Source organism: Oncorhynchus clarkii, unplaced genomic scaffold, assembly GCF_045791955.1.
Source record: "Oncorhynchus clarkii lewisi isolate Uvic-CL-2024 unplaced genomic scaffold, UVic_Ocla_1.0 unplaced_contig_2450_pilon_pilon, whole genome shotgun sequence".
Lineage (NCBI taxonomy): Eukaryota > Metazoa > Chordata > Actinopteri > Salmoniformes > Salmonidae > Oncorhynchus > Oncorhynchus clarkii.
In genome coordinates, this window is record NW_027260984.1 from 41,684 (window position 1) to 69,235 (window position 27,552).

Sequence of the window (27,552 nt, forward strand, 5' to 3'; positions counted from 1 at the left end):
TGTACATATCTACCTCTAATACCTTATTATTATCTATCCTGATGTCTAGTCACTTTACCCTGCCTTCATGTACATATCTACCTCTAATACCTTATTATTATCTATCCTGATGTCTAGTCACTTTACCCTGCCTTCATGTACATATCTACCTCTAATACCTGATTATTATCTATCCTGATGTCTAGTCACTTTACCCTGCCTTCATGTACATATCTACCTCTAATACCTTATTATTATCTATCCTGATGTCTAGTCACTTTACCCTGCCTTCATGTACATATCTACCTCTAATACCTTATTATTATCTATCCTGATGTCTAGTCACTTTACCCTGCCTTCATGTACATATCTACCTCTAATACCTTATTATTATCTATCCTGATGTCTAGTCACTTTACCCTGCCTTCATGTACTACATATCTACCTCTAATACCTTATTATTATCTATCCTGATGTCTAGTCACTTTACCCTGCCTTCATGTCCATATCTACCTCTAATACCTTATTATTATCTATCCTGATGTCTAGTCACTTTACCCTGCCTTCATGTACATATCTACCTCTAATACCTTATTATTATCTATCCTGATGACTAGTCACTTAACCCTGCCTTCATGTACATATCTACCTCTAATACCTTATTATTATCTATCCTGATGTCTAGTCACTTTACCCTGCCTTCATGTACATATCTACCTCTAATACCTTATTATTATCTATCCTGATGTCTAGTCACTTTACCCTGCCTTCATGTACTACATATCTACCTCTAATACCTTATTATTATCTATCCTGATGTCTAGTCACTTTACCCTGCCTTCATGTCCATATCTACCTCTAATACCTTATTATTATCTATCCTGATGACTAGTCACTTTACCCTGCCTTCATGTACATATCTACCTCCAATACCTTGTTATTATCTATCCTGATGACTAGTCACTTTACCCTGCCTTCATGTACATATCTACCTCCAATACCTTGTTATTATCTATCCTGATGTCTAGTCACTTTACCCTGCCTTCATGTACATATCTACCTCAAATATCTCGTACCTCTGCATATTGGTAGGCCGTTATTGTAAATAAGAATTTGTTCTTAACTGACTTGCCAAGTTAAATAAAGGTGTAAATACAAATAAATAAATAAATACAACATTTGATCTGGTAATAGCATTGATATTGTAATCCCTGTATAAAGCTCCATTCTTGTGTTACTTATTTTATTTTATTTTATTTTTATTCTGCATCGTTGGGGAGAACTCTTAAAGTAGCATATCACGGTTAACTCTACACTCGTTATATTCGGTGCTTGTGACAAATCAAATTTGATTTAGACTGTTGTTTATGAAACTGTTTTATGAAATGAAAGTATAACTATGTCCACTAGGTGGAGGTATCCAATGTATTATCTTCGTTTTGACCACTGAAATTCCGCGGAAGAAGAAGAAGGAAGCTGAACTCCGTCACAGCACTTGGTTTATTTTGCTCCAGTGTTGTGTGGTTAGCTACATCAAATAGCCATTCCGTCTCTTGTCTAGTTTCGTCAAATTCCACCCACGTTTTTTTGTTGGGGGGGTGGGGGGGTGGGGATTGTCTTAACGGAGTAGAGGTAAGGTGTATTCGAGATACAATAATTGCACAATTCGTTGTTGAACCGAGACACTATCTGTGAAACAAGGGGCCTGCACAGGCACCCGTTGGCGATAACAGCCACAATGAGCTCGGAGCAGCAGAGCGACGGCGTGGACCCGGACGAGTCGCAGGACACGTCCAGCAGCCGGGTGTCGGACAAGGAACAGGACCCGCAGACAGATGATTCCGCCGATGAAGACAAGACACCGGCGCGTCCTCCGCAGAGTAGCCGAGAGGAGAGTAGTCTTCACCCGAGAAGCTCCAGGGCGGATTCTGCAGCCGCGCAGGACAATCCCCGGTGTCAGCCGAATGTACAAGGCGCCTCGGGGCAAGGGAGGGGTACCTCTATGGCTGGCCCTGGTTCGGTTGAGAGTAGCTCCAACAGCCTGTTCTCCATGCTACAGAGCAGGACTATAAGGAGAGGGCTGTTCGTGGATCCATCTAGAGATAACTTTAGGACAATGACGAACTTGTATTCTTCCATGAGTCCGGCTGCAGACTCGGTCAATCTCAGTACCCAAACTCATGGCGCAGTGTTCAATTTGGAATACTCCCCCGACGGGTAAGGACAGGATGAAAATGGATGTTACGTGTTTGTTCATTTTTAGACCGAAGTTTTATCCATATTTGTGCAAAATGGTAATAGGAAAGCCAAAGTTGTATGATCAGGTGTCACAATCCACAGACAGACATTTTACATTACACAAGTTGACCTAGGCGAGGTATTTTGGTATTGTATTAGGATCCCCGTTAGCTGCTGCAAAAGCAGCAGCTACTCTTCCTGGGGCCCACACAGAACACAGAACACAGAACACAGAACACAGAGCACAGAACACAGAACACAGAACACAGAGCACAGAACACAATACAGACTGGGCCTGTTGTTGTGACCTTATATCTCACCACTCCCCAGGTCTGTCCTGACAGTGGCCTGTGAACAGACGGAGGTTCTCCTGTTCGATCCCATCTCTTCCAAGCACATCAAGACCCTGGTGGAGGCTCATGAAGACTGTGTCAATAACATCAGGTACCATAGATAGCGGTGTGTTCTCTGCCCCAGTATCTGGGCGTTTAGAGATGTCGACGATGAGTATGTCGTGTCTCCTCTCAAACACCCTGGGAAACTCTCATTCAAACTCCCAATAGACAGCTTTGCAAGCTTTACGTCAAAATATGTTATTTATTTACCAAGTATAGAGTGTTGCTGAGCAACTACGATCATTTATGGCCAACATGTCCTTCCAAAGAATGGCTAAGTAAAAATGTACAAGCATACAAAAATGTGCCTATTCAGCACAACAGCAATCAATCATTACTGCCAGGCAGAGGTCAGAGGTCAGACATTTTTGACATAACACTTGCAGAGCTGTCTAATGGGAGTTTGAATGGGAGTTTGAATGGGAGTTTCATGGGCCTTTAATGCACCTCCTCATTGACAACGTCTCTTAACGCCCAGATACTGGTGTTCTCTATCCCAGCCTTTCTCAAACCTTTCCTCAGGTACATCCAGACGTTCCATGTATTTTAACTCTTCCAGAGTTATCACACCACATTCAACTTGTCCTTGTCAACTAGTTATCCAGCCCTTGTCAACTAGTTATCCAGCCCTTGTCTACTAGTTATCCAGCCCTTGTCTACTAGTTATCCAGCCCTTGTCTACTAGTTATCCAGCCCTTGTCTACTAGTTATCCAGCCCTTGTCTACTAGTTATCAAGCCCTTGTCAACTAGTTATCCAGCCCTTGTCAACTAGTTATCCAGCCCTTGTCAACTAGTTATCCAGCCCTTGTCTACTAGTTATCCAGCCCTTGTCAACTAGTTATCCAGCCCTTGTCTACTAGTTATCCAGCCCTTGTCTACTAGTTATCCAGCCCTTGTCGACTAGTTATCCAGCCCTTGTCGACTAGTTATCCAGCCCTTGTCGACTAGTTATCCAGCCCTTGTCGACTAGTTATCAAGCCCTTGTCTACTAGTTATCCAGCCCTTGTCTACTAGTTATCAAGCCCTTTTCGACTAGTTATCCAGCCCTTGTCGACTAGTTATCCAGCCCTTGTCGACTAGTTATCCAGCCCTTGTCGACTAGTTATCCAGCCCTTGTCGACTAGTTATCCAGCCCTTGTCGACTAGTTATCCAGCCCTTGTCGACTAGTTATCCAGCCCTTGTCAACTAGTTATCAAGCCCTTGTCTACTAATTCAGGGCTAGAAAACAATTGGGAAAATGAATGTAGGTCCCCAAGGAAAGGTTTGTAATTGTTATCCTGTTCTCTCCTGTCTGTCTATCTTCCTGTCTGTCTGTCTTCCTGTCTGTCTGTATCATCAGGTATGCAGGCTGGGTGTTCCCCATCTCTGGTCCAAGGCTTTTCCATGTGACTAACTGATGCTGAGTCTTGAGCAGGACACAAACTCCCTGGACCAGAGATACTGCTAGCTGGTTCCCAACCCGCCTCATGTCTGTCTGTCCTCCTGTCTGTCTGTCCTCCTGTCGGCCTGTTGGTCTATTTGTCTGTCTGTCTTCCTGTCGGTCCTGTCTGTCTCTGTCTATTTGTCTGTCTTTCTTCCTCCCTGTCTGTCTGTCGGTCTGTTGGTCTATTTGCCTGTTGGTCTATTTGTCTGTCTGTCTGTCTGTCCTCCTGTCTGTCTGTCCTCCTGTCTGTCTGTCTTCCTGTCTGTCTATCCTCCTGTTGGTCTATTTGTCTGTCTGTCTGTCCTCCTGTCTGTCTGTTGGTCTATTTGTCTTCCTGTTTGTCCTGTAAGTAGTCTCCCCAGGTCTGCTCCAGCTCTGATACATGGCTATATATCTATATCTAGACTGCTATGGCATCCTGCAGTGGGTTTATTTATTTATTTTTCTTCCTCCACCTTTATTTAACCAGGTAGACCAGATCACCTTTATTTAACCAGGTAGACCAGATCACCTTTATTTAACCAGGTAGACCAGATCACCTTTATTTAACCAGGTAGACCAGATCACCTTTATTTAACCAGGTAGACCAGATCACCTTTATTTAACCAGGTAGACCAGATCACCTTTATTAAACCAGGTAGACCAGATCACCTTTATTTAACCAGGTAGACCAGATCACCTTTATTTAACCAGGTAGACCAGATCACCTTTATTTAACCAGGTAGACCAGATCACCTTTATTTAACCAGGTAGACCAGATCACCTTTATTTAACCAGTTAGACCAGATCACCTTTATTTAACCAGGTAGGCCAGATCACCTTTATTTAACCAGGTAGACACCAGATCACCTTTATTTAACCAGGTAGACACCAGATCACCTTTATTTAACCAGGTAGACCAGATCACCTTTATTTAACCAGGTAGACCAGATCACCTTTATTTAACCAGGTAGACCAGATCACCTTTATTTAACCAGGTAGACCAGATCACCTTTATTTAACCAGGTAGGCCAGATCACCTTTATTTAACCAGGTAGACCAGATCACCTTTATTTAACCAGGTAGACCAGATCACCTTTATTAAACCAGGTAGACCAGATCACCTTTATTTAACCAGGTAGACCAGATCACCTTTATTTAACCAGGGAGGCCAATTGAGAACAAGTTCTCATTTACAACTGCGACCTGGCCAAGATAAAGCAAAATAGTGTGACACAAACAACAACACAGAGTTACACATGGGATAAACAAACGTACATTCAATAATACAGTAGAAAATTCTATATACAGTGTGTGCAAATGGTGTGAGGAGTTAAGGTAATAAATAGGCCAATAGTAGCAAAGAAATTCAAATTTAGCAAATGAACCCTGGAGTGACAGATGAGCAGATGATGATGTGCAAGTAGTGATACTGGTGTGCAAAAGAGCAAAAAAAAGTAAATAAAAACAATATGGGGATGAGGTAGTTGGATGGGCAATTTACAGATGGACTGTACAGCTGCCGCGATCGGTTAGCTGATGTTTAAAGTTAGTGAGGGAAATATAAGTCTCCAACTTAAGCGATTTTTGCAATTCGTTCCAGTCATTGGCAGCAGAGAACTCTAAGGAAAGGCGGCCAAGGGAGGTGTTTGCTTTGGGGATGACCAGTGGAATATTTGGGGATGACCAGTGGAATATTCCTGCTGGAGCGCGTGCTACGGGTGGGTGCTGCGGGCAAAGACTTATAGATGACCTGGAGCCAGTGGGTTTGGTGATGAATATGTAGCGAGGGCCAGCTGACGAGGGCATACAGGTCGCAGTGGTGGATAGTATATGGGGCTTTGGTGACACAACAGATTGCACTGTGATAGACTGCATCCAGTTTGTTGAGTAGGGTATTGGAGGCTATTTTGTAAATGACATTGCCGAAGTCAAGGATCGGTAGCATAGTCAGTTTTACGAGGGTATGTTTGGCAGCATGAGTGAAGGATGCTTTGTTGCGAAATAGGAAGCCGATTCTAGATTTAATCTAGGATTGGAGATGCTTAATATGAGTCTGGAAGGAGAGTTTACAGTCTAGCCAGACACCTAAGTATTTGTAGTTGTCCACATATTCTAAGTCAGAACCGTCCAGAGTAGTGATGCTAGTCGGGCAGGTGCGGGCAGCGATTGGTTGAAGAGCATGCATTTAGTTTTACTAGTGTTTTAAGAGCAGTTGGAGGCCACGGAAGGAGAGTTGTATGGCATTGAAGCTTGTCCGGAGGTTAGGTAACACAGTGTCTAAGGATGGTCCAGAAGTACACAGAATGGTGTCGTCTGCGTAGAGGTGGATCAGTGAATCACCAGCAGCAAGAGCAACATCATTGATATATACAGAGAAAAGAGTCGGCCTGAGAATTGAACCCTGTGGCACCCCCATAGAGACTGCCTGAGGTCTGGACAACATGCCCTCCGATTTGACACACTGAACTCTATCTGAGAAGTTGTTGGTGAACCAGGCGAGGCAGTCATTTGAGAAACGAGGGCTATTGAGTCTGTCAATCACCGTATTGGCAGAGTCGAAAGCCTTGGCCAGGTCAATGAAGACGGCTGCACAGTACTGTCTTTTACCGATGGCGGTTATGATATCGTTTAGTACCTTGAGCGTGGCTGGGGTGCACCCGTGACCAGCTCGGAAACCGGATTGCAAAGATGAGAAGGTACGGTGGGATTCAAAATGGTCGGTATTCTGTTTGTTAACTTGGCTTTCGAAGACTTTAGAAAGGCAGGGCAGGGTGGATATAGGTCTGTAGCAGTTTGGGTCTAGAGTGTCACCCCCTTTGAAGAGGGGGATGACCGCGGCAACTTTCCAATCTTTGGGAATCTCGGACGATACGAAAGAGAGGTTGAACAGACTAGTAATAGGGGTTGCAACAATGGCGGCGGATAATTTTAGAAAGAGAGGGTCCAGATTGTCTAGCCCAGCTGATTTGTGCGGGTCCAGGTTTTGCAGCTCTTTCAGAACATCTGCTATCTGGATTTGGGTGAAGGAGAAGCTGGGGAGGCTCGGGTAAGTAGCTGCGGGGGGGTTTCGGAGCTGTTGGCCGGAGTTGGGGTAGCCAGGAGGAAAGCATGGGCAGCCGTAGAGAAATGCTTTTTGAAATTCTCGATGATCGTGGATTTATCGGCGGTGACAGTATTTCCTAGCCTCAGTGCAGTGGGCAGCTGGGAGGAGGTGCTCTTATTCTCCATGGACTTTACAGTGTCCCAGAACGTTTTGGAGTTAGAGCTACAGTATGCAAATGTCTGTTTGAAAAAGCTAGCCTTAGCTTTCCTAACTGCCTGTGTATATTGGTTCCTGACTTCCCTGAAAGTTGCATGGCGCGGGGACTATTTGATGCTAATCCAGAATGCCACAGGATGTTTTTGTGCTGGTCAAGGGCAGTCAGGTCTGGAGTGAATCATGGGCTGTTCGTAGTTCTACATTTTTTTGAATGGGGCATGCTTATTTAAGATGGTGAGGAAAGCACTTTTAAAGAACAACCAGGCATCATCTACTGATGGGATGAGGTCAGTACCCTTCCAGGATACCTGCGCCATGTCGATTAGAAAGGCCTGCTTGCAGAAGTGTTTTAGGGAGCGTTTGACAGTGATGAGGGGTGGTCGTTTGACCGCGGATCCATAGCGGATGCAGGCAATGAGGCAGTGATCGCTGAGATCCTGATTGAAAACAGCGGAGGTGTATTTAGAGGGCGAGTTGGTCAGGATAATATCTATGAGGGTGCCCATGTTTATGGATTTAGGGTTGTACCTGGTAGGTTCTTTGAAAATTTGTGTGAGATTGAGGGCATCTAGTTTAGATTGTAGGACTGCCGGGGTGATAAGTATATCCCAGTTTAGGTCACCTAACAGAATGAACTCTGAAGATAGATGGGGAGCAATCAATTCACATATGTCTCATGGTTTGGCCTACATGTCTATCTCAATGAATCCAAGCTTGATTCCTCTCTTGTGTCTGTTTCAAAACTCATTAGACGATAAGGTCTGAGGGGAGGGACCCTGGACCTTCTCCTCCAATACGATAGAGAAGGTGGCAAGGAATTAGGAGGCAAGGAATCGCCTACGTACGCTATTGTTATTATAATGTATGTTCTGCTCTTCTCTTTACAGGTTTCTGGACAACCGTTTGTTTGCCACCTGTTCTGATGACACCACCATAGCTCTGTGGGACCTGAGGAAGCTCAACTCTAAAGTGTGCTCTCTGCACGGTCACGCCAGCTGGGTCAAGAACATAGAGTACGACACCAACACACGACTCCTTGTCACTTCTGGCTTTGACGGAAACGTCATCACCTGGGACACCAACAGGTGTGTGTGTGTGTGTGTGTGTGTGTCAGTGCGTATACACGTTTCCACTACAGCATGTTTAATTAGTAAGTTGACTTTCATAATAATGTTTTGATTTCACTTTAGAATAACACAGTAAGGTTGTTTTCTGTCTACGTTGAGCTCAGTGTTATCTGTCAGTGTTATCGGTGATAGGCCGGTGTTATCTGTCGGTGACAGGCCGGTGCTATCTGTCGGTGACAGGCCGGTGCTATCTGTCGGTGACAGGCCGGTGCTATCTGTCGGTGACAGGCCTGTGCTATCTGTCGGTGACAGGCCGGTGCTATCTGTCGGTGACAGGCCGGCGCTATCTGTCGGTGACAGGCTGGCGCTATCTGTCGGTGACAGGCCGGCGCTATCTGTCGGTGACAGGCCGGCGCTATCTGTCAGTGACAGGCCGGCGCTATCTGTCGGTGACAGGCCGGCGCTATCTGTCGGTGACAGGCCGGCGCTATCTGTCGGTGACAGGCCGGCGCTATCTGTCGGTGACAGGCCGGCGCTATCTGACGGTGCTATCTGTCGGTGATAGGCCGGTGTTATCTGTCGGTGATAGGCCGGTGTTATCGGTCGGTGTTATCAGTGATAGGCCGGTGTTTGCACAACAGACAGGCTGTGTCCCAAATGGCATGCTATTCTCAATATAGTGTACTACCATAGGTTTCTGGTCAAAAGGAGTGCACTATTTAGGGAATACGGTGGGTGCCATTTAGGATGCAGCCCCTGACTCTTCTTCTCTCCTCTACCTGTAGGTTTACAGAGGATGGCTGACTCTTCTTCTCTCCTCTGCCTGTAGGTTTACACAGAATGGCTGACTCTTCTTCTCTCCTCTGCCTGTAGGTTTACAGAGGATGGCTGACTCTTCTTCTCTCCTCTACCTGTAGGTTTACAGAGGATGGCTGACTCTTCTTCTCTCCTCTACCTGTAGGTTTACAGAGGATGGCTCACTCTTCTTCTCTCCTCTACCTGTAGGTTTACAGAGGATGGCTGACTCTTCTTCTCTCCTCTGCCTGTAGGTTTACACAGGATGGCTGACTCTTCTTCTCTCCTCTGCCTGTAGGTTTACAGAGGATGGCTCACTCTTCTTCTCTCCTCTACCTGTAGGTTTACACAGAATGGCTGACTCTTCTTCTCTCCTCTGCCTGTAGGTTTACAGAGGATGGCTGACTCTTCTTCTCTCCTCTGCCTGTAGGTTTACAGAGGATGGCTGACTCTTCTTCTCTCCTCTGCCTGTAGGTTTACAGAGGATGGCTCACTCTTCTTCTCTCCTCTACCTGTAGGTTTACACAGAATGGCTGACTCTTCTTCTCTCCTCTACCTGTAGGTTTACACAGAATGGCTCACTCTTCTTCTCTCCTCTACCTGTAGGTTTACACAGAATGGCTGACTCTTCTTCTCTCCTCTGCCTGTAGGTTTACAGAGGATGGCTCACTCTTCTTCTCTCCTCTACCTGTAGGTTTACACAGAATGGCTGACTCTTCTTCTCTCCTCTACCTGTAGGTTTACACAGAATGGCTGACTCTTCTTCTCTCCTCTACCTGTAGGTTTACACAGAATGGCTGACTCTTCTTCTCTCCTCTACCTGTAGGTTTACACAGAATGGCTGACTCTTCTTCTCTCCTCTGCCTGTAGGTTTACACAGAATGGCTGACTCTTCTTCTCTCCTCTGCCTGTAGGTTTACAGAGGATGGCTGACTCTTCTTCTCTCCTCTACCTGTAGGTTTACAGAGGATGGCTGACTCTTCTTCTCTCCTCTGCCTGTAGGTTTACACAGAATGGCTGACTCTTCTTCTCTCCTCTGCCTGTAGGTTTACACAGAATGGCTGACTCTTCTTCTCTCCTCTACCTGTAGGTTTACACAGAATGGCTGACTCTTCTTCTCTCCTCTGCCTGTAGGTTTACAGAGGATGGCTCACTCTTCTTCTCTCCTCTGCCTGTAGGTTTACACAGAATGGCTGACTCTTCTTCTCTCCTGTGACTGTAGGTTTACAGAGGATGGCTGCCCCCACAAGAAGTTCTTCCACACGCGCTACCTGATGAGAATGCGTCTGACTCCAGACTGTTCCAAGATGTTGATCTCCACTTCATCTGGCTACCTGCTGATCCTTCACGACCTGGACCTCACACAGTCTCTGGAGGTGGGCAGCTACCGTATGCTGCGGGCCAGACGCACCCCCCTCAGCTCAGGTGAGACAATGTCACTGCACCACCCCACCCTCACCTCCCTCAGCTCAGGTGAGACCATGTCACTGCACCACCCCACCCTCACCTCCCTCAGCTCAGGTGAGACAATGTCACTGCACCACCCCACCCTCACCTCCCTCAGCTCAGGTGAGACCATGTCACTGCACCACCCCACCCTCAGCTCAGGTGAGACCATGTCACTGCACCACCCCACCCTCACCTCCCTCAGCTCAGGTGAGACCATGTCACTGCATCACCCCACCCTCACCTCCCTCAGCTCAGGTGAGACCATGTCACTGCACCACCCCACCCTCACCTCCCTCAGCTCAGGTGAGACCATGTCACTGCATCACCCCACCCTCACCTCCCTCAGCTCAGGTGAGACCATGTCACTGCACCACCCTCACCTCCCTCAGCTCAGGTGAGACCATGTCACTGCACCACCCCACCCTCACCTCCCTCAGCTCAGGTGAGACCATGTCACTGCACCCACCCCTCCCTCAGCTCAGGTGAGACAATGTCACTGCACCACCCCACCCTCACCTCCCTCAGCTCAGGTGAGACCATGTCACTGCACCACCCCACCCTCACCTCCCTCAGCTCAGGTGAGACAATGTCACTGCACCACCCCACCCTCACCTCCCTCAGCTCAGGTGAGACCATGTCACTGCACCACCCCACCCTCACCTCCCTCAGCTCAGGTGAGACCATGTCACTGCACCACCCCACCCTCACCCCCCTCAGCTCAGGTGAGACCATGTCACTGCACCCACCCCTCCCTCACCTCCCTCAGCTCAGGTGAGACCATGTCACTGCACCACCCCACCCACCCCTCCCTCAGCTCAGGTGAGACCATGTCACTGCACCACCCCACCCTCACCTCCCTCAGCTCAGGTGAGACAATGTCACTGCACCACCCCACCCTCACCTCCCTCAGCTCAGGTGAGACCATGTCACTGCACCACCCCACCCACCCCTCCCTCAGCTCAGGTGAGACCATGTCACTGCACCACCCCACCCTCACCTCCCTCAGCTCAGGTGAGACAATGTCACTGCACCACCCCACCCTCACCTCCCTCAGCTCAGGTGAGACCATGTCACTGCACCACCCCACCCTCAGCTCAGGTGAGACCATGTCACTGCACCACCCCACCCTCACCTCCCTCAGCTCAGGTGAGACCATGTCACTGCACCACCCCACCCTCACCCCCCTCAGCTCAGGTGAGACCATGTCACTGCACCCACCCCTCCCTCAGCTCAGGTGAGACCATGTCACTGCATCACCCCACCCTCACCTCCCTCAGCTCAGGTGAGACCATGTCACTGCATCACCCCCCCCCCCCCATCATTATCACCTCAGGTGATTTATTGTGAATCTGTCTCTAGATGGCTCAGCGTCTGCGTCGAGGTCAAGTGGAGCTCCTCGACAGGGTAACGACTCCAGCAAGATCCACCCTCACAGAGAAGGTCAGTTAGAGGCATGCTGGGCTTACTTCAGACACAAGTCCTATTGTAGAACAACCATTCAGACAACAGTCCTATTGTAGAACAACCATTCAGACAACAGTCCTATTGTAGAACAACCATTCAGACAACAGTCCTATTGTAGAACAACCATTCAGACAACAGTCCTATTGTAGAACAACCATTCAGACAACAGTCCTATTGTAGAACAACCATTCAGACAACAGTCCTATTGTAGAACAACCATTCAGACAACAGTCCTATTGTAGAACAACCATTCAGACAACAGTCCTATTGTAGAACAACCATTCAGACAACAGTCCTATTGTAGAACAACCATTCAGACAACAGTCCTATTGTAGCACAACCATTCAGACAACAGTCCTATTGTAGAACAACCATTCAGACAACAGTCCTATTGTAGAACAACCATTCAGACAACAGTCCTATTGTAGAACAACCATTCAGACAACAGTCCTATTGTAGCACAACCATTCAGACAACAGTCCTATTGTAGAACAACCAGTCAGACAACAGTCCTATTGTAGAACAACCATTCAGACACAAGCTATTAGGTCGAGGGAATAAACACCTAATGAACTCCACCAACGGAGTGGAGCAGAGACCAGGGACTGGATTCACAAAACATTACTTACGGAAAAAAAACGTATAAAGTTAGAAAAAAAATAAGTTAGTTTTGTAAGTGCACTTACAAAACTATCTTATAAACTTATTTTGACATTAGTGACGTGCCAGAAACCAATTAATAAACCTATGTGACAGGGAGGATAAGATTTAATATAATAATTAACTATAATAAAGTGTTGATTTTTCTATTTTATTACATTTATTTATCTGCTTTATGTCTCAAAATTATATATTTTTTTGTTGGCTTGCGAACCCTTTATGCACAAAAAAACAAATGTAATTTTTTTTCTCACACATTATAGCCATCAGACTAGCTATATCAAAAACAAAATGGATAACCAGGGAAATAAACAAAAAACTAGAGCAAACAAGAGGTTGAAGTGACGGTGGAGGAAATGGCAGCCAGGAAAAGATTGATGTTGAGGAGACTTGATAACTGAAGGGGTCACTGCAGAGACCAGAAAGAGAGGACGGGCGAGAGAGGCTCTGCCGTCGAGGGTATGGCAGAGGACCGTAGTATGGCAGAGGACCGTAGTATGGCAGAGGACCGTAGTATGGCAGAGGACCGTAGTATGGCAGAGGACCGTAGTATGGCAGAGGACCGTAGTATGGCAACAAAAATGAAACGTCCCTTTTTCAGGACCGTGTCTTTCAAAGATAGTTAGTAAAAATCCAAGTAACTTCACAGATCTTCATTGTAAAGGGTTTAAACACTGTTTCCCCATGCTTGTTCAATGAACCATAAACAATTAATGAACATGCACCTGTGGAACGGTCGTTAAGACACTAACAGCTTACAGACGGTAGGAAATTAAGGTCACAGTTATGAACACTTAGGACATTAAAGAGGCCTTTCTACTGACTCTGAAAAAACACCAAAAGAAAGATGCCCAGGGTCCCTGCTCATCTGCGTGAACGTGCCTTAGACATGCTGCAAGGAGGCATGAGGACTGCAGATGTGGCCAGGGCAATAAATTGCAATGTCCGTACTGTGAGACGCTTAAGACAGGGTGACAGGATGGACAGCTGATCGTCCTCGCAGTGGCAGACCACGTGTAACAACACATGCACAGGATCGGTACATCCGAACATCACACCTGCGGGACAGGTACAGGATGGCGGCAACAACAGCTGCCCGAGTTACACCAGGAACGCACAATCCCTCCATCAGTGCTCAGACTGTCCGCAATAGGCTGAGAGAGGCTGGACTGAGGGCTTGTAGGCCTGTTGTAAGGCAGGTCCTCACCAGACATCACCGGCAACAACATCGCCTTTTGTCTCACCAGGGGTGATAGTCGGATTCGCATTTATCGTTGAAGGAATGAACGTTACACCGAGGCCTGTACTCTGGAGCGGGATCGATTTGGAGGTGGAGGGTCCGTCATGGTCTGGGGCGGTGTGTCACAGCATCATCGGACTGAGCTTGTTGTCCTTCCAGGCAATCTCAGCGCTGTGCGTTACAGGGAAGACATCCTCCTCCCTCATGTGGTACCCTTCCTGCAGGCTCATCTTGACATGACCCTCCAGCATGACAATGCCACCAGCCATACTGCTCGTTCTGTGCGTGATTTCCAGCAAGACAGGAATGTCAGTGTTCTGCCATGGCCAGCGAAGAGCCCGGAGCACATCTGGGACCTGTTGGATCGGAATGTGAGGGGTAGGGCCATTCCCCTTCCCCCCCCAGAAATGTCCGGGAACTTGCAGGTGCCTTGGTGGAAGAGTGGGGTAACATCTCACAGCAAGAACTGCCATGAGGAGGAGATGCACTGCAGTACTTAATGCAGCTGGTGGCCACACCAGATACTGACTGTTACTTTTGATTTTGACCCCACCCTTTGTTCAAGGACTCATTTTTCAATTTCTGTTAATCACATGTCAGTTTGTCTGTTGTTGAATGTTCATACAAATATTTACACATGTTAAGTTTGCTGAAAATAAATGCATTTGACAATGAGAGAACGTTTATTTTTTTTCAGAGTTTTATTTATATATATATATATAACACACACACACATTCTGTGTTTGAATAGAATCAACTATATGCACTGAGATTGTCTGATGCTTTAAGCACACTGTTTGATTAAATAACTAAGACACATGACTCAAGAAAGAGCCTGATGGTCACATGGTGTTAAAAAACAAAACAATGACAGCGAGTGCCTGTGTGATTGGTCGTCTCTTTCCTCGGTACTGCAGCGAACCGCAGCAAGTTGTTTATAGCTCTGTCCGTGCTGAAGCTGCTACATCATTACAGCCATTTAGTTTCTGACTGAAAAGTTACTGAAATCCCTCATTTTGTTTTGGACAAACATTCCATATTCCCTCAACCCTTGCTCTCTTTGTGATACATGTAAGCATCGCAGGCAATGTGATCAATAGCCTCTGACCTATAGCCGATCATAATCACGTCAATAAATTGGTTATAAACTGAACACCGTAACATGACAGCAAAATGGATGCAGGGGACGTGACAAATATACTCAAAACAGGCAAATGTTTACTGGTTGCTCAGGAGGGAAAGAGAAAGTCAGATGTGTGGAAGACATTTGACTTAGTTGTGGAAACTACTGGAGATCCAGACAAAGGAGGGTAAAGGAGCAGGCCTCCAGCTCCATGGTGGTTCTACAAGGCTGCTATAAGGAGGAGATCCAGACAAAGGAGGGTAAAGGAGCAGGCCTCCAGCTCCATGGTGGTTCTACAAGGCTGCTATAAGGAGGAGATCCAGACAAAGGAGGGTAAAGGAGCAGGCCTCCAGCTCCATGGTGGTTCTACAAGGCTGCTATAAGGAGGAGATCCAGGCAAAAGAGGGTGAAGGAGCTGACCTCCAGCTCCATGGTGGTTCTACAAGGCTGCTATAAGGAGGAGATCCAGACAAAGGAGGGTGAAGGAGCAGGCCTCCAGCTCCATGGTGGTTCTACAAGGCTGCTATAAGGAGGAGATCCAGACAAAGGAGGGTAAAGGAGCAGGCCTCCAGCTCCATGGTGGTTCTACAAGGCTGCTATAAGGAGGAGATCCAGACAAAGGAGGGTAAAGGAGCAGGCCTCCAGCTCCATGGTGGTTCTACAAGGCTGCTATAAGGAGGAGATCCAGACAAAGGAGGGTAAAGGAGCAGGCCTCCAGCTCCATGGTGGTTCTACAAGGCTGCTGTAAGGAGGAGATCCAGACAAAGGAGGGTAAAGGAGCAGGCCTCCAGCTCCATGGTGGTTCTACAAGGCTGCTATAAGGAGGAGATCCAGACAAAGGAGGGTAAAGGAGCAGGCCTCCAGCTCCATGGTGGTTCGGTACTAAGTCTACTAATGATAATGACATATTATTATAATGATGATCGTAACAATAATTGTAATACCAAGAAGACGATCAAGGAAATGGAGGATATCGGAGTGAGAGCTGTGTGGATACTGTGTGACGAGCTTCTGCCCAGTTTGGAACAGTGTAAACAACAATAAATAAATATATATAAGTAATACCAGTCCGTTCTCACGAAAAAACAAAGTGCAAAGCCTTTATTACACCAAACCAAGAGATTTAAAACAGCCGAATCGGTGAAATGACTTTATCCAACATTTTGCCGTTACATGAGGATCAGAGCTCCACGTAATCATTATTATTAACCTAATACTCTATTCATATAATATTAACCTAATACTCTATTCATATAATATTAACCTAATACTCTATTCATATAATATTATTAACCTAATACTCTATAATATTACTAACCTAATACTCTATTCATATAATATTAACCTAATACTCTATTCATATAATATTATTAACCTAATACTCTATTTATATAATATTAACCTAATACTCTATTCATATAATATTATTAACCTAATACTCTATTCATATAATATTAACCTAATACTCTATTCATATAATATTATTAACCTAATACTCTATTCATATAATATTAACCTAATACTCTAGTCATATAATATTAACCTAATACTCTATTCATATAATATTATTAACCTAATACTCTATAATATTACTAACCTAATACTATATTCATATAATATTAACCTAATACTCTATTCATATAATATTATTAACCTAATACTCTATAATATTACTAACCTAATACTCTATTCATATAATATTATTAACCTAATACTCTATTCATATAATATTATTAACCTAATACTCTATTCATATAATATTAACCTAATACTCTATTCATATAATATTATTAACCTAATACTCTATAATATTACTAACCTAATACTCTATTCATATAATATTAACCTAATACTCTATAATATTACTAACCTAATACTCTATTCATATAATATTATTAACCTAATACTCTATTCATATAATATTAACCTAATACTCTATAATATTACTAACCTAATACTCTATTCATATAATATTATTAACCTAATACTCTATTCATATAATATTAACCTAATACTCCATTCATATAATATTATTAACCTAATACTCTATAATATTACTAACCTAATACTCTATTCATAGAATATTAACCTAATACTCTATTAATATATTATTAACCTAATACTCTATAATATTATTAACCTAATACTCTATTCATATAATATTACTAACCTAATACTCTATAATATTACTAACCTAATACTCTATTCATATAATATTATTAACCTAATACTCTATTCATATATTATTAACCTAATACTCTATTCATATAATATTATTAACCTAATACTCTATTCATATAATATTAACCTAATACTCTATTCATATAATATTAACCTAATACTCTATTCATATATTATTATTAACCTAATACTCTATAATATTACTAACCTAATACTCTATTTATATATTATTAACCTAATACTCTATTCATATAATATTATTAACAAACAGGCAACAGAAGTAAGATCTGTCTTTCTGTTGATTTATAAATGGATCATTTATAAAACCAGGCACGTTGAACAGTATTGATTATATATGGATCATTTATAAAACCAGGCACGTTGAACAGTATTGATTATATATGGATCATTTATAAAACCAGGCACGTTGAACAGTATTGATTATATATGGATCATTTATAAAACCAGGCACGTTGAACAGTATTGATTATATATGGATCATTTATAAAACCAGGCACGTTGAACAGTATTGATTATATATGGATCATTTATAAAACCAGGCATGTTGAACAGTATTGATTATATATGGATCATTTATAAAACCAGGCATGTTGAACAGTATTGATTATATATGGATCATTTATAAAACCAGGCACGTTGAACAGTATTGATTATATATGGATCATTTATAAAACCAGGCACGTTGAACAGTATTGATTATAGACCTCATTAAGATGGGGTTTCCTCTCTCCCCAGTTGTTGTTGTTGTTGTTGTTGATAATTAGGCTACTGTAAAGGGCTGTTTCCTCATCTCTGCTGCCCCCGCTGCCACATTGTTCCCAATCTGCTGGGGAACTTTGCTACTATGCACGTGACAAAGAGAAAGGTGCCAACAGCGCACTGGAGATTACGTTTCAGAACCGCAGACGGCGCCTGTATCCAACGCAGGAGAAAGCGCATTTGTTATAAAATAATATACATTTATTTGTGTTGTACCGTTGTTCTTACGTAATGTAAATATGTGCAATTTCAGTATCACTTGTCTTAGAGTGAGGGGCTGTGCCTTCCCCGTGGCCTCGGCAATGGATCAGTCCATTGAGACAGGAGCCAATCGGCCTCCGCAATAGGTTAGTTCAACTGAGACAGGAGCCAATCGGCCTCCGCAATGGATCAGTCCACTGAGACAGGAGCCAATCGGCCTCCGCAACGGATCAGTCCACTGAGACAGGAGCCAATCGGCCTCCGCAATGGATCAGTCCACTGAGACAGGAGCCAATCGGCCTCCGCAATGGATCAGTCCACTGAGACAGGAGCCAATCGGCCTCCGCAATGGATCAGTCCACTGAGACAGGAGCCAATCGGCCTCCGCAACGGATCAGTCCACTGAGACAGGAGCCAATCGGCCTCCGCAATGGATCAGTCCACTGAGACAGGAGCCAATCGGCCTCCGCAATGGATCAGTCCACTGAGACAGGAGCCAATCGGCCTCCGCAACGGATCAGTCCACTGAGACAGGAGCCAATCGGCCTCCGCAACGGATCAGTCCACTGAGACAGGAGCCAATCGGCCTCCGCAACGGATCAGTCCACTGAGACAGGAGCCAATCGGCCTCCGCAACGGATCAGTCCACTGATACAGGAGCCAATCGGCCTCCGCAACGGATCAGTCCACTGAGACAGGAGCCAATCGGCCTCCGCAACGGATCAGTCCACTGAGACAGGAGCCAATCAGACCTCCGTCTTGTGCACCTTGAACATGTTTCGTAATCGACTAATGAAATCTGTCGACCAAACAATTTACCAGTCGACTAAATGGGGTCAGCCCTAGTTGACTGTCAGTGTGTTACGTTGTGTTGACTGTCAGTGTGTAACGTTGTGTTGACTGTCAGTGTGTTGTGTTGACTGTCAGTGTGTTGTGTTGACTGTCAGTGTGTTGTGTTGACTGTCAGTGTGTTGTGTTGACTGTCAGTGTGTTACATTACCCCTCTATGTTAAGTAATGTGATGTGTAGACTAAGGCTTTACGACAGCGGTCACAGCAATGACAGCGGTCACAGCAATGACAGCGGTCACAGCAATGACAGCGGTCACAGTAATGACAGCGGTTACATTTTATTGGTTATGACTGTCTTTACCCATAACTACACATAACTAACCTACGCGGTTAGGAGGTTGTGGTGCCAGCCCTCGTGTTAACACTAACCTACACAGTTAGGAGGTCGTGGTGCCAGCCCTCGTGTTAACACTAACCTACACGGTTAGGAGGACGTGGTGCCAGCCCTCGCGTTAACACTAACCTACGCGGTTAGGAGGTCGTGGTGCCAGCCCTCGTGTTAACACTAACCTACGCGGTTAGGAGGTCGTGGTGCCAGCCCTCGTGTTAACACTAACCTACGCGGTTAGGAGGTCGTGGTGCCAGCCCTCGTGTTAACACTAACCTACGCGGTTAGGAGGTCGTGGTGCCAGCCCTCGTGTTAACACTAACCTACACGGTTAGGAGGTCGTGGTGCCAGCCCTCGTGTTAACACTAACCTACACGGTTAGAAGGTTGTGGTGCCAGCCCTCGTGTTAACACTAACCTACGCGGTTAGGAGGTTGTGGTGCCAGCCCTCGTGTTAACACTAACCTACGCGGTTAGGAGGTCGTGGTGCCAGCCCTCGTGTTAACACTAACCTACGCGGTTAGGAGGTCGTGGTGCCAGCCCTCGTGTTAACACTAACCTACGCGGTTAGGAGGTCGTGGTGCCAGCCCTCGTGTTAACACTAACCTACGCGGTTAGGAGGTCGTGGTGCCAGCCCTCGTGTTAACACTAACCTACGCGGTTAGGAGGTCGTGGTGCCAGCCCTCGTGTTAACACTAACCTACGCGGTTAGGAGGTCGTGGTGCCAGCCCTCATGTTAACACTAACCTACGCGGTTAGGAGGTCGTGGTGCCAGCCCTCGTGTTAACTTCATGTTGCTGCCCCTCTTCCCTCTCCCAGGTCTCTCCCCCAGGAATAGTTTGGAGGTGTTGACTCCAGAGATCCCAGGAGAGAGAGACAGGGGGAACTGCATCACGTCTCTCCAGCTTCACCCTAAAGGCTGGGCTGCCCTCATACGCTGCTCCTCCAACATGGATGACCAGGAGGTGAGTCACCTGACCCCCCAAAACCCCCAGGAGGTAACTTTCACCACACTGCACCCCGACATCTACACGCACCTCTCCCTACATTTACACACCTCTCCCTACATCAACACACACCTCTCCCCTACATCAACACACACCTCTCCCCTACATCAACACACACCTCTCCCTACATCAACACACACCTCTCCCCTACATCAACACACACCTCTCCCCTACATCAACACACACCTCTCCCCTACATCAACACACACCTCTCCCCTACATCAACACACACCTCTCCCTACATCAACACACACCTCTCCCTACATCAACACACACCTCTCCCCTACATCAACACACACCTCTCCCCTACATCAACACACACCTCTCCCCTACATCAACACACACCTCTCCCCTACATCAACACACACCTCTCCCTACATCAACACACACCTCTCCCCTACATCAACACACACCTCTCCCCTACATCAACACACACCTCTCCCCTACATCAACACACACCTCTCCCCTACATCAACACACACCTCTCCCCTACATCAACACACACCTCTCCCCTACATCAACACACACCTCTCCCCTACATCAACACACACCTCTCCCTACATCAACACACACCTCTCCCCTACATCAACACACACCTCTCCCCTACATCAACACACACCTCTCCCCTACATCAACACACACCTCTCCCTACATCAACACACACCTCTCCCCTACATCAACACACACCTCTCCCTACATCAACACACACCTCTCCCCTACATCAACACACACCTCTCCCCTACATCAACACACACCTCTCCCTACATCAACACACACCTCTCCCCTACATCAACACACACCTCTCCCTACATCAACACACACCTCTCCCCTACATCAACACACACCTCTCCCTACATCAACACACACCTCTCCCCTACATCAACACACACCTCTCCCTACATCAACACACACCTCTCCCCTACATCAACACACACCTCTCCCTACATCAACACACACCTCTCCCCTACATCAACACACACCTCTCCCCTACATCAACACACACCTCTCCCCTACATCAACACACACCTCTCCCTACATCAACACACACCTCTCCCCTACATCAACACACACCTCTCCCCTACATCAACACACACCTCTCCCCTACATCAACACACACCTCTCCCTACATCAACACACACCTCTCCCTACATCAACACACACCTCTCCCCTACATCAACACACACCTCTCCCCTACATCAACACACACCTCTCCCTACATCAACACACACCTCTCCCCTACATCAACACACACCTCTCCCTACATCAACACACACCTCTCCCCTACATCATCTACTTCATGATTCTTCTTTCTCGTAACGCCAAAGTCTTGTGTGTTACAACCTGAATGTAAAATGTATTAAGTTGAGGTTGTGTTTCTCTCTGGTCGACACACAATAACCCCATAATGTCATGTTCTCCAAACTCATTCAAATTATACCATGGCTTCTTGGACACTTGTTTCTGATTGGCCTGAAGGGCGTTCTAGAACCTGCATTCTTTCCCTATAGAACATTTACTCCAGTAAAAGTGAAAATCACCCAGTTAAATAATACTTCAGTAAAAGTCTATAAAGTATTTGGTTCTAAATATACTTAAGTATGAAAAGTAAAAGTAAATTATTTCACTTTTCTTATATTATGCAAAGCAGATGGCGTGATTTTTAATTTTTAATTTAATTTAATTTACAAATAGACAGGGGCACGTTCCAACCCTCAGACATCATTTACAAACTAAGCATTTGTGTCTTCCAGATCAGAGGCAGTAGGGATGACCAGGGATGTTCTCTGTTTAGTGAGTCCTCCAAATCAGAGGCAGTAGTGATGACCAGGGATGTTCTCTGTTTAGTGAGTCCTCCAGATCAGAGGCAGTAGAGATGACCAGGGATGTTCTCTGTTTAGTGAGTCCTCCAGATCAGAGGCAGTAGGGATGACCAGGGATGTTCTCTGTTTAGTGAGTCCTCCAGATCAGAGGCAGTAGGGATGACCAGGGATGTTCTCTGTTTAGTGAGTCCACCAGATCAGAGGCAGTAGGGATGACCAGGGATGTTCTCTGTTTAGTGAGTCCTCCAGATCAGAGGCAGTAGTGATGACCAGGGATGTTCTCTGTTTAGTGAGTCCTCCAGATCAGAGGCAGTAGTGATGACCAGGGATGTTCTCTGTTTAGTGAGTCCTCCAGATCAGAGGCAGTAGGGATGACCAGGGATGTTCTCTGTTTAGTGAGTCCTCCAGATCAGAGGCAGTAGAGATGACCAGGGATGTTCTCTGTTTAGTGAGTCCTCCAGATCAGAGGCAGTAGGGATGACCAGGGATGTTCTCTGTTTAGTGAGTCCACCAGATCAGAGGCAGTAGGGATGACCAGGGATGTTCTCTGTTTAGTGGGTCCACCAGATCAGAGGCAGTAGGGACGACCAGGGATGTTCTCTGTTTAGTGAGTCCTCCAGATCAGAGGCAGTAGTGATGACCAGGGATGTTCTCTGTTTAGTGAGTCCTCCAGATCAGAGGCAGTAGAGATGACCAGGGATGTTCTCTGTTTAGTGAGTCCTCCAGATCAGAGGCAGTAGGGATGACCAGGGATGTTCTCTGTTTAGTGAGTCCTCCAGATCAGAGGCAGTAGGGATGACCAGGGATGTTCTCTGTTTAGTGAGTCCACCAGATCAGAGGCAGTAGGGATGACCAGGGATGTTCTCTGTTTAGTGAGTCCTCCAGATCAGAGGCAGTAGTGATGACCAGGGATGTTCTCTGTTTAGTGAGTCCTCCAGATCAGAGGCAGTAGTGATGACCAGGGATGTTCTCTGTTTAGTGAGTCCTCCAGATCAGAGGCAGTAGGGATGACCAGGGATGTTCTCTGTTTAGTGAGTCCTCCAGATCAGAGGCAGTAGTGATGACCAGGGATGTTCTCTTGATAAGTTTGTGAATTGGATCAATTTCCTGTCCTGCTGGCCATTCAAAATGTAACTAATACTTTTGAGTGTCAGGGACAATGTAACTAATACTTTTGAGTGTCAGGGACAATGTCTGGAGTAAAAAGTAATTTTATTTTCTTTAGGAATGTAAAAGTAGTGAAAAATATAAATAGTAAAGTACAGATATCCCCCAAAAAACTACTGAAGTAGTACTACTAAAGTATCTTTACACCACTGAATATCCCTTTGAGCATGGTAGAGTTATGAATCACACATTGGACGGTGGCCGAGTTTCAGTGTTGACTTAAGTCTAGTTAAGTCTATGGTAAGACCTGAAAATGGTTGTCTTAACAATGATCAACAACCAATTTGACAAAGAGTTTCAACAATTTAAAAAAAGAAAAATAGTAATTGGTAAATGTTTCAGAATCCAGGTGTGGAAATGTCTTAAAGAAACGTACCCAGAAAGACTCTCAAACGTACCCAGAAAGACTCTCAAACGTACCCAGAAAGACTCTCAAACGTACCCAGAAAGACTCTCAAACGTACCCAGAAAGACTCTCAAACGTACCCAGAAAGACTCTCAAACGTACCCAGAAAGACTCTCAAACGTACCCAGAAAGACTCTCAAACGTACCCAGAAAGACTCTCAAACGTACCCAGAAAGACTCTCAAACGTACCCAGAAAGACTCTCAAACTTACCCAGAAAGACTCTCAAACGTACCCAGAAAGACTCTCAAACGTACCCAGAAAGACTCTCAAACGTACCCAGAAAGACTCTCAAACGTACCCAGAAAGACTCTCAAACTTACCCAGAAAGACTCTCAAACTTACCCAGAAAGACTCTCAAACTTACCCAGAAAGACTCTCAGCTGTTTTAGCTGCCAAAGGGGCTTGACAGAGTATTGACTGAGCTGTGTGAATACTTATGTAAATTCGATATTTCTGGATTTCGTTTTCAATAAATTTGCTAACATTTCTAAAAAACAGGTTTTCACTTTGTCATTATTATGTGTAGATGGGTGAGTTTATTTTTTAATTCCGGCTGTAACAACAAAATGTGGAATAAGTCGAGGGGTGTGAATACTTTCTGAAGGCCCTGTATCTCCACCTTGCCCTTTGATTGGCTCGGTGGACGTTTCATTATTGCTTGTACCAATCAAATCCTCTCAGATCTCCACAAGGGCTTTGGGGTCCATTTAAGATTGCACTTGGACATGCTCTGTCTGTCAGCATTGATGAGCAGGTTACGTTTAGTCTCTAACCCTCTTCTGTTTCTCCACTCTTCCTCTGTCTTCCTGTTATCCTCCCTCTCTTCTCCCCCTCCCTCCCCCTCTCTTCTCTTCCCTCCCCCTCTCTCCTCTTCTCTCCCCCTCTCTCCTCTTCTCTCCCCCTCTCTCCTCTTCCCTCCCCCTCTCTCCTCTTCCCTCCCCCTCTCTCCTCTTCCCTCCCCCTCTCTCCTCTTCCCTCCCCCTCTCTCCTCTTCTCTCCCCCTCTCTCCTCTTCTCTCCCCCTCTCTCCTCTTCTCTCCCCCTCTCTCCTCTTCTCTCCCCCTCTCTCCTCTTCTCTCCCCCTCTCTCCTCCTCCCTCCTTTTCTCCCCTCCCCCCCTCTCTCTCTCCTCTCCAGTGGACATGTGTGTATGAGTTCCAGGATGGCTCCCCTACACGTCCCCCCGTCTCCCCGCGCTGTTCTCTACGTCTGACCCACTACATCGAGGAGGCTAACGTGGGGAGGGGCTACATCAAGGAGTTGTGCTTCAGTCCTGACGGGCGGCTCATCTGCTCCCCCTACGGGTAGAGAGTATTATGACATCTGCTCCCCCTACGGGTAGAGAGTATTATGACATCTGCTCCCCCTACGGGTAGAGAGTATTATGACATCTGCTCCCCCTACGGGTAGAGAGTATTATGACATCTGCTCCCCCTACGGGTAGAGAGTATTATGACATCTGCTCCCCCTACGGGTAGAGTATTATGACATCTGCTCCCCCTACGGGTAGAGTATTATGACATCTGCTCCCCCTACGGGTAGAGAGTATTATGACATCTGCTCCCCCTACGGGTAGAGAGTATTATGACATCTGCTCCCCCTACGGGTAGGGGGTATTATGACATCTGCTCCCCCTACGGGTAGAGGGCAAGGTGCAAGGTGCACTTATTGTCATATTGCTTAGCCTATCAGAGGGAAAGGTGCACTTATTGTCATATTGCTTAGCCTATCAGAGGGCACGGTGCACTTATTGTCATATTGCTTAGCCTATCAGAGGGCACGGTGCACTTATTGTCATATTGCTTAGCCTATCAGAGGGCACGGTGCACTTATTGTCATATTGCTTAGCCTATCAGAGGGCACGGTGCACTTATTGTCATATTGCTTAGCCTATCAGAGGGCACGGTGCACTTATTGTCATATTGCTTAGCCTATCAGAGGGCACGGTGCACTTATTGTCATATTGCTTAGCCTATCAGAGGGCACGGTGCACTTATTGTCATATTGCTTAGCCTATCAGAGGGCACGGTGCACTTATTGTCATATTGCTTAGCCTATCAGAGGGCACGGTGCACTTATTGTCATATTGCTTAGCCTATCAGAGGGCACGGTGCACTTATTGTCATATTGCTTAGCCTATCAGAGGGCACGGTGCACTTATTGTCATATTGCTTAGCCTATCAGAGGGCACGGTGCACTTATTGTCATATTGCTTAGCCTATCAGAGGGCACGGTGCACTTATTGTCATATTGCTTAGCCTATCAGAGGGCACGGTGCACTTATTGTCATATTGCTTAGCCTATCAGAGGGCACGGTGCACTTATTGTCATATTGCTTAGCCTATCAGAGGGCACGGTGCACTTATTGTCATATTGCTTAGCCTATCAGAGGGCACGGTGCACTTATTGTCATATTGCTTAGCCTATCAGAGGGCACGGTGCACTTATTGTCATATTGCTTAGCCTATCAAATCCCCGGGATTGGGGTCTATTTGGAGCTCGGACACAATTTTCCACTTTTGTAATCAAGTTTTGTCCCAGCAGGTACGGAGTACGGCTGCTGTCCTTCGATGAGAACTGTATGGAGCTGTCTGACTGCCTTCCCGTCCAGACCAGCTGTCTCCGAGAGGTGCGGTCCATCTACTCCCACAGTGATGTGGTCCTGACCACCAAGTTCTCCCCAACCCACTGCCAGCTGGCGTCAGGCTGTCTCAGTGGCCGCGTCGCCTTATACCAGCCCAGGTTCTAACAGCGGGGCTGTCCCGAATGGCCCCCCCCCCCCTATTCCCTATGGGCTCTGGTCAAAAGTAGTGCACTATTTTAGGGAATAGGGTGCCATTTTTTGGGGGGGACACTCCGGTAATCAAGTAGACCTTTATTCATTAGGCGCCAAACGGAAGAAACCGGAAACGAAGGGACTACCTTGAACTTGGTTTTGCTACCGTTATACCCCGATGCAATGGGCACCAACCTTTTCTGAGTCAAGAACACTTTGTCAAAACCAACCCGAGCTCAACCGCCACAACGTTTATTTTAAAAAATGTAACATTAACCTAATAAAAAGTTACATTTTCACAGCATATTGTCTCTCTGGCTTGACCTGGCTGTATTGTTCACACCATATTATGTCTCCCAACTCAAGCTTTGATGAGAAATTAGATCAGTCGGTGTAGCGCTGAGCAGGAACTCTGAAATGATTATCCTTATTGTACTGGATTTATGGTATCTGATGGTTTCAAGACAACTGGCGGCTCTGGGGGGGGGTTCGAATCATGATGTGGGGGAGGGACAAGGTCAAATCATGGTGTGGTGGGGGAAACAAGGTCAAATCATGATGTGGTGTGGGGGGGACAAGGTCAAATCGTGGTGGGGGAAACAAGGTCAAATCATGATGTGGTGGGGGAAACAAGGTCAAATCATGATGTGGTGGGGGAAACAAGGTCAAATCATGATGTGGGGGGGGGGGGAACAAGGTCAAATCATGATGTGGGGGGGGGGGGGAACAAGGTCAAATCATGATGTGGTGGGGGAAACAAGGTCAAATCATGACGTGGGGGGGAAACAAGGTCAAATCATGATGTGGGGGGGGGGGAACAAGGTCAAATCATGATGTGGTGGGGGAAACAAGGTCAAATCATGATGTGGGGGGGGGGGGGGACAAGGTCAAATCGTGATGTGGGGGGGGGGAACAAGGTCAAATCATGATGTGGTGGGGGAAACTAGGTCAAATCATGAT

At 46.0% G+C, this 27,552-nt stretch overlaps 1 protein-coding gene across 2 annotated transcripts; it reads left to right on the forward strand.

Annotated features, from left to right (window-relative positions):
- The first annotated feature begins 1,424 nt into the window (after positions 1–1,424).
- Positions 1,425–26,896, forward strand: LOC139402794 (DDB1- and CUL4-associated factor 10-like). 2 transcript variants are annotated; one of them, XM_071146710.1, is made up of 8 exons: positions 1,425–2,196; positions 2,548–2,661; positions 8,166–8,363; positions 10,363–10,565; positions 11,949–12,029; positions 20,236–20,414; positions 24,954–25,120; positions 26,361–26,896. In XM_071146710.1, the coding sequence occupies exons 1-8, from the start codon at positions 1,718–1,720 to the stop codon at positions 26,563–26,565; spliced, it is 1,626 nt and encodes a 541-aa protein (XP_071002811.1). In that variant the 5' UTR covers positions 1,425–1,717; the 3' UTR covers positions 26,566–26,896. The 2 variants fall into 2 exon arrangements, with proteins under 2 accessions (XP_071002811.1, XP_071002812.1); XM_071146711.1 differs by having other exon boundaries at positions 1,438–2,196; positions 20,236–20,381.
- Positions 26,897–27,552: the final 656 nt, after the last annotated feature.

Coding starts and splice junctions, on each gene's coding strand:
- LOC139402794 (XM_071146710.1), top strand. CDS start 1,718: ATGAGCTCGGAGCAGCAGAGCGACGGCGTGGACCCGGACGAGTCGCAG. Junction 2,197..2,547: donor TTGGAATACTCCCCCGACGG/GTAAGGACAGGA, acceptor ACCACTCCCCAG/GTCTGTCCTGACAGTGGCCT. Junction 25,121..26,360: donor CTCATCTGCTCCCCCTACGG/GTAGAGAGTATT, acceptor TTGTCCCAGCAG/GTACGGAGTACGGCTGCTGT.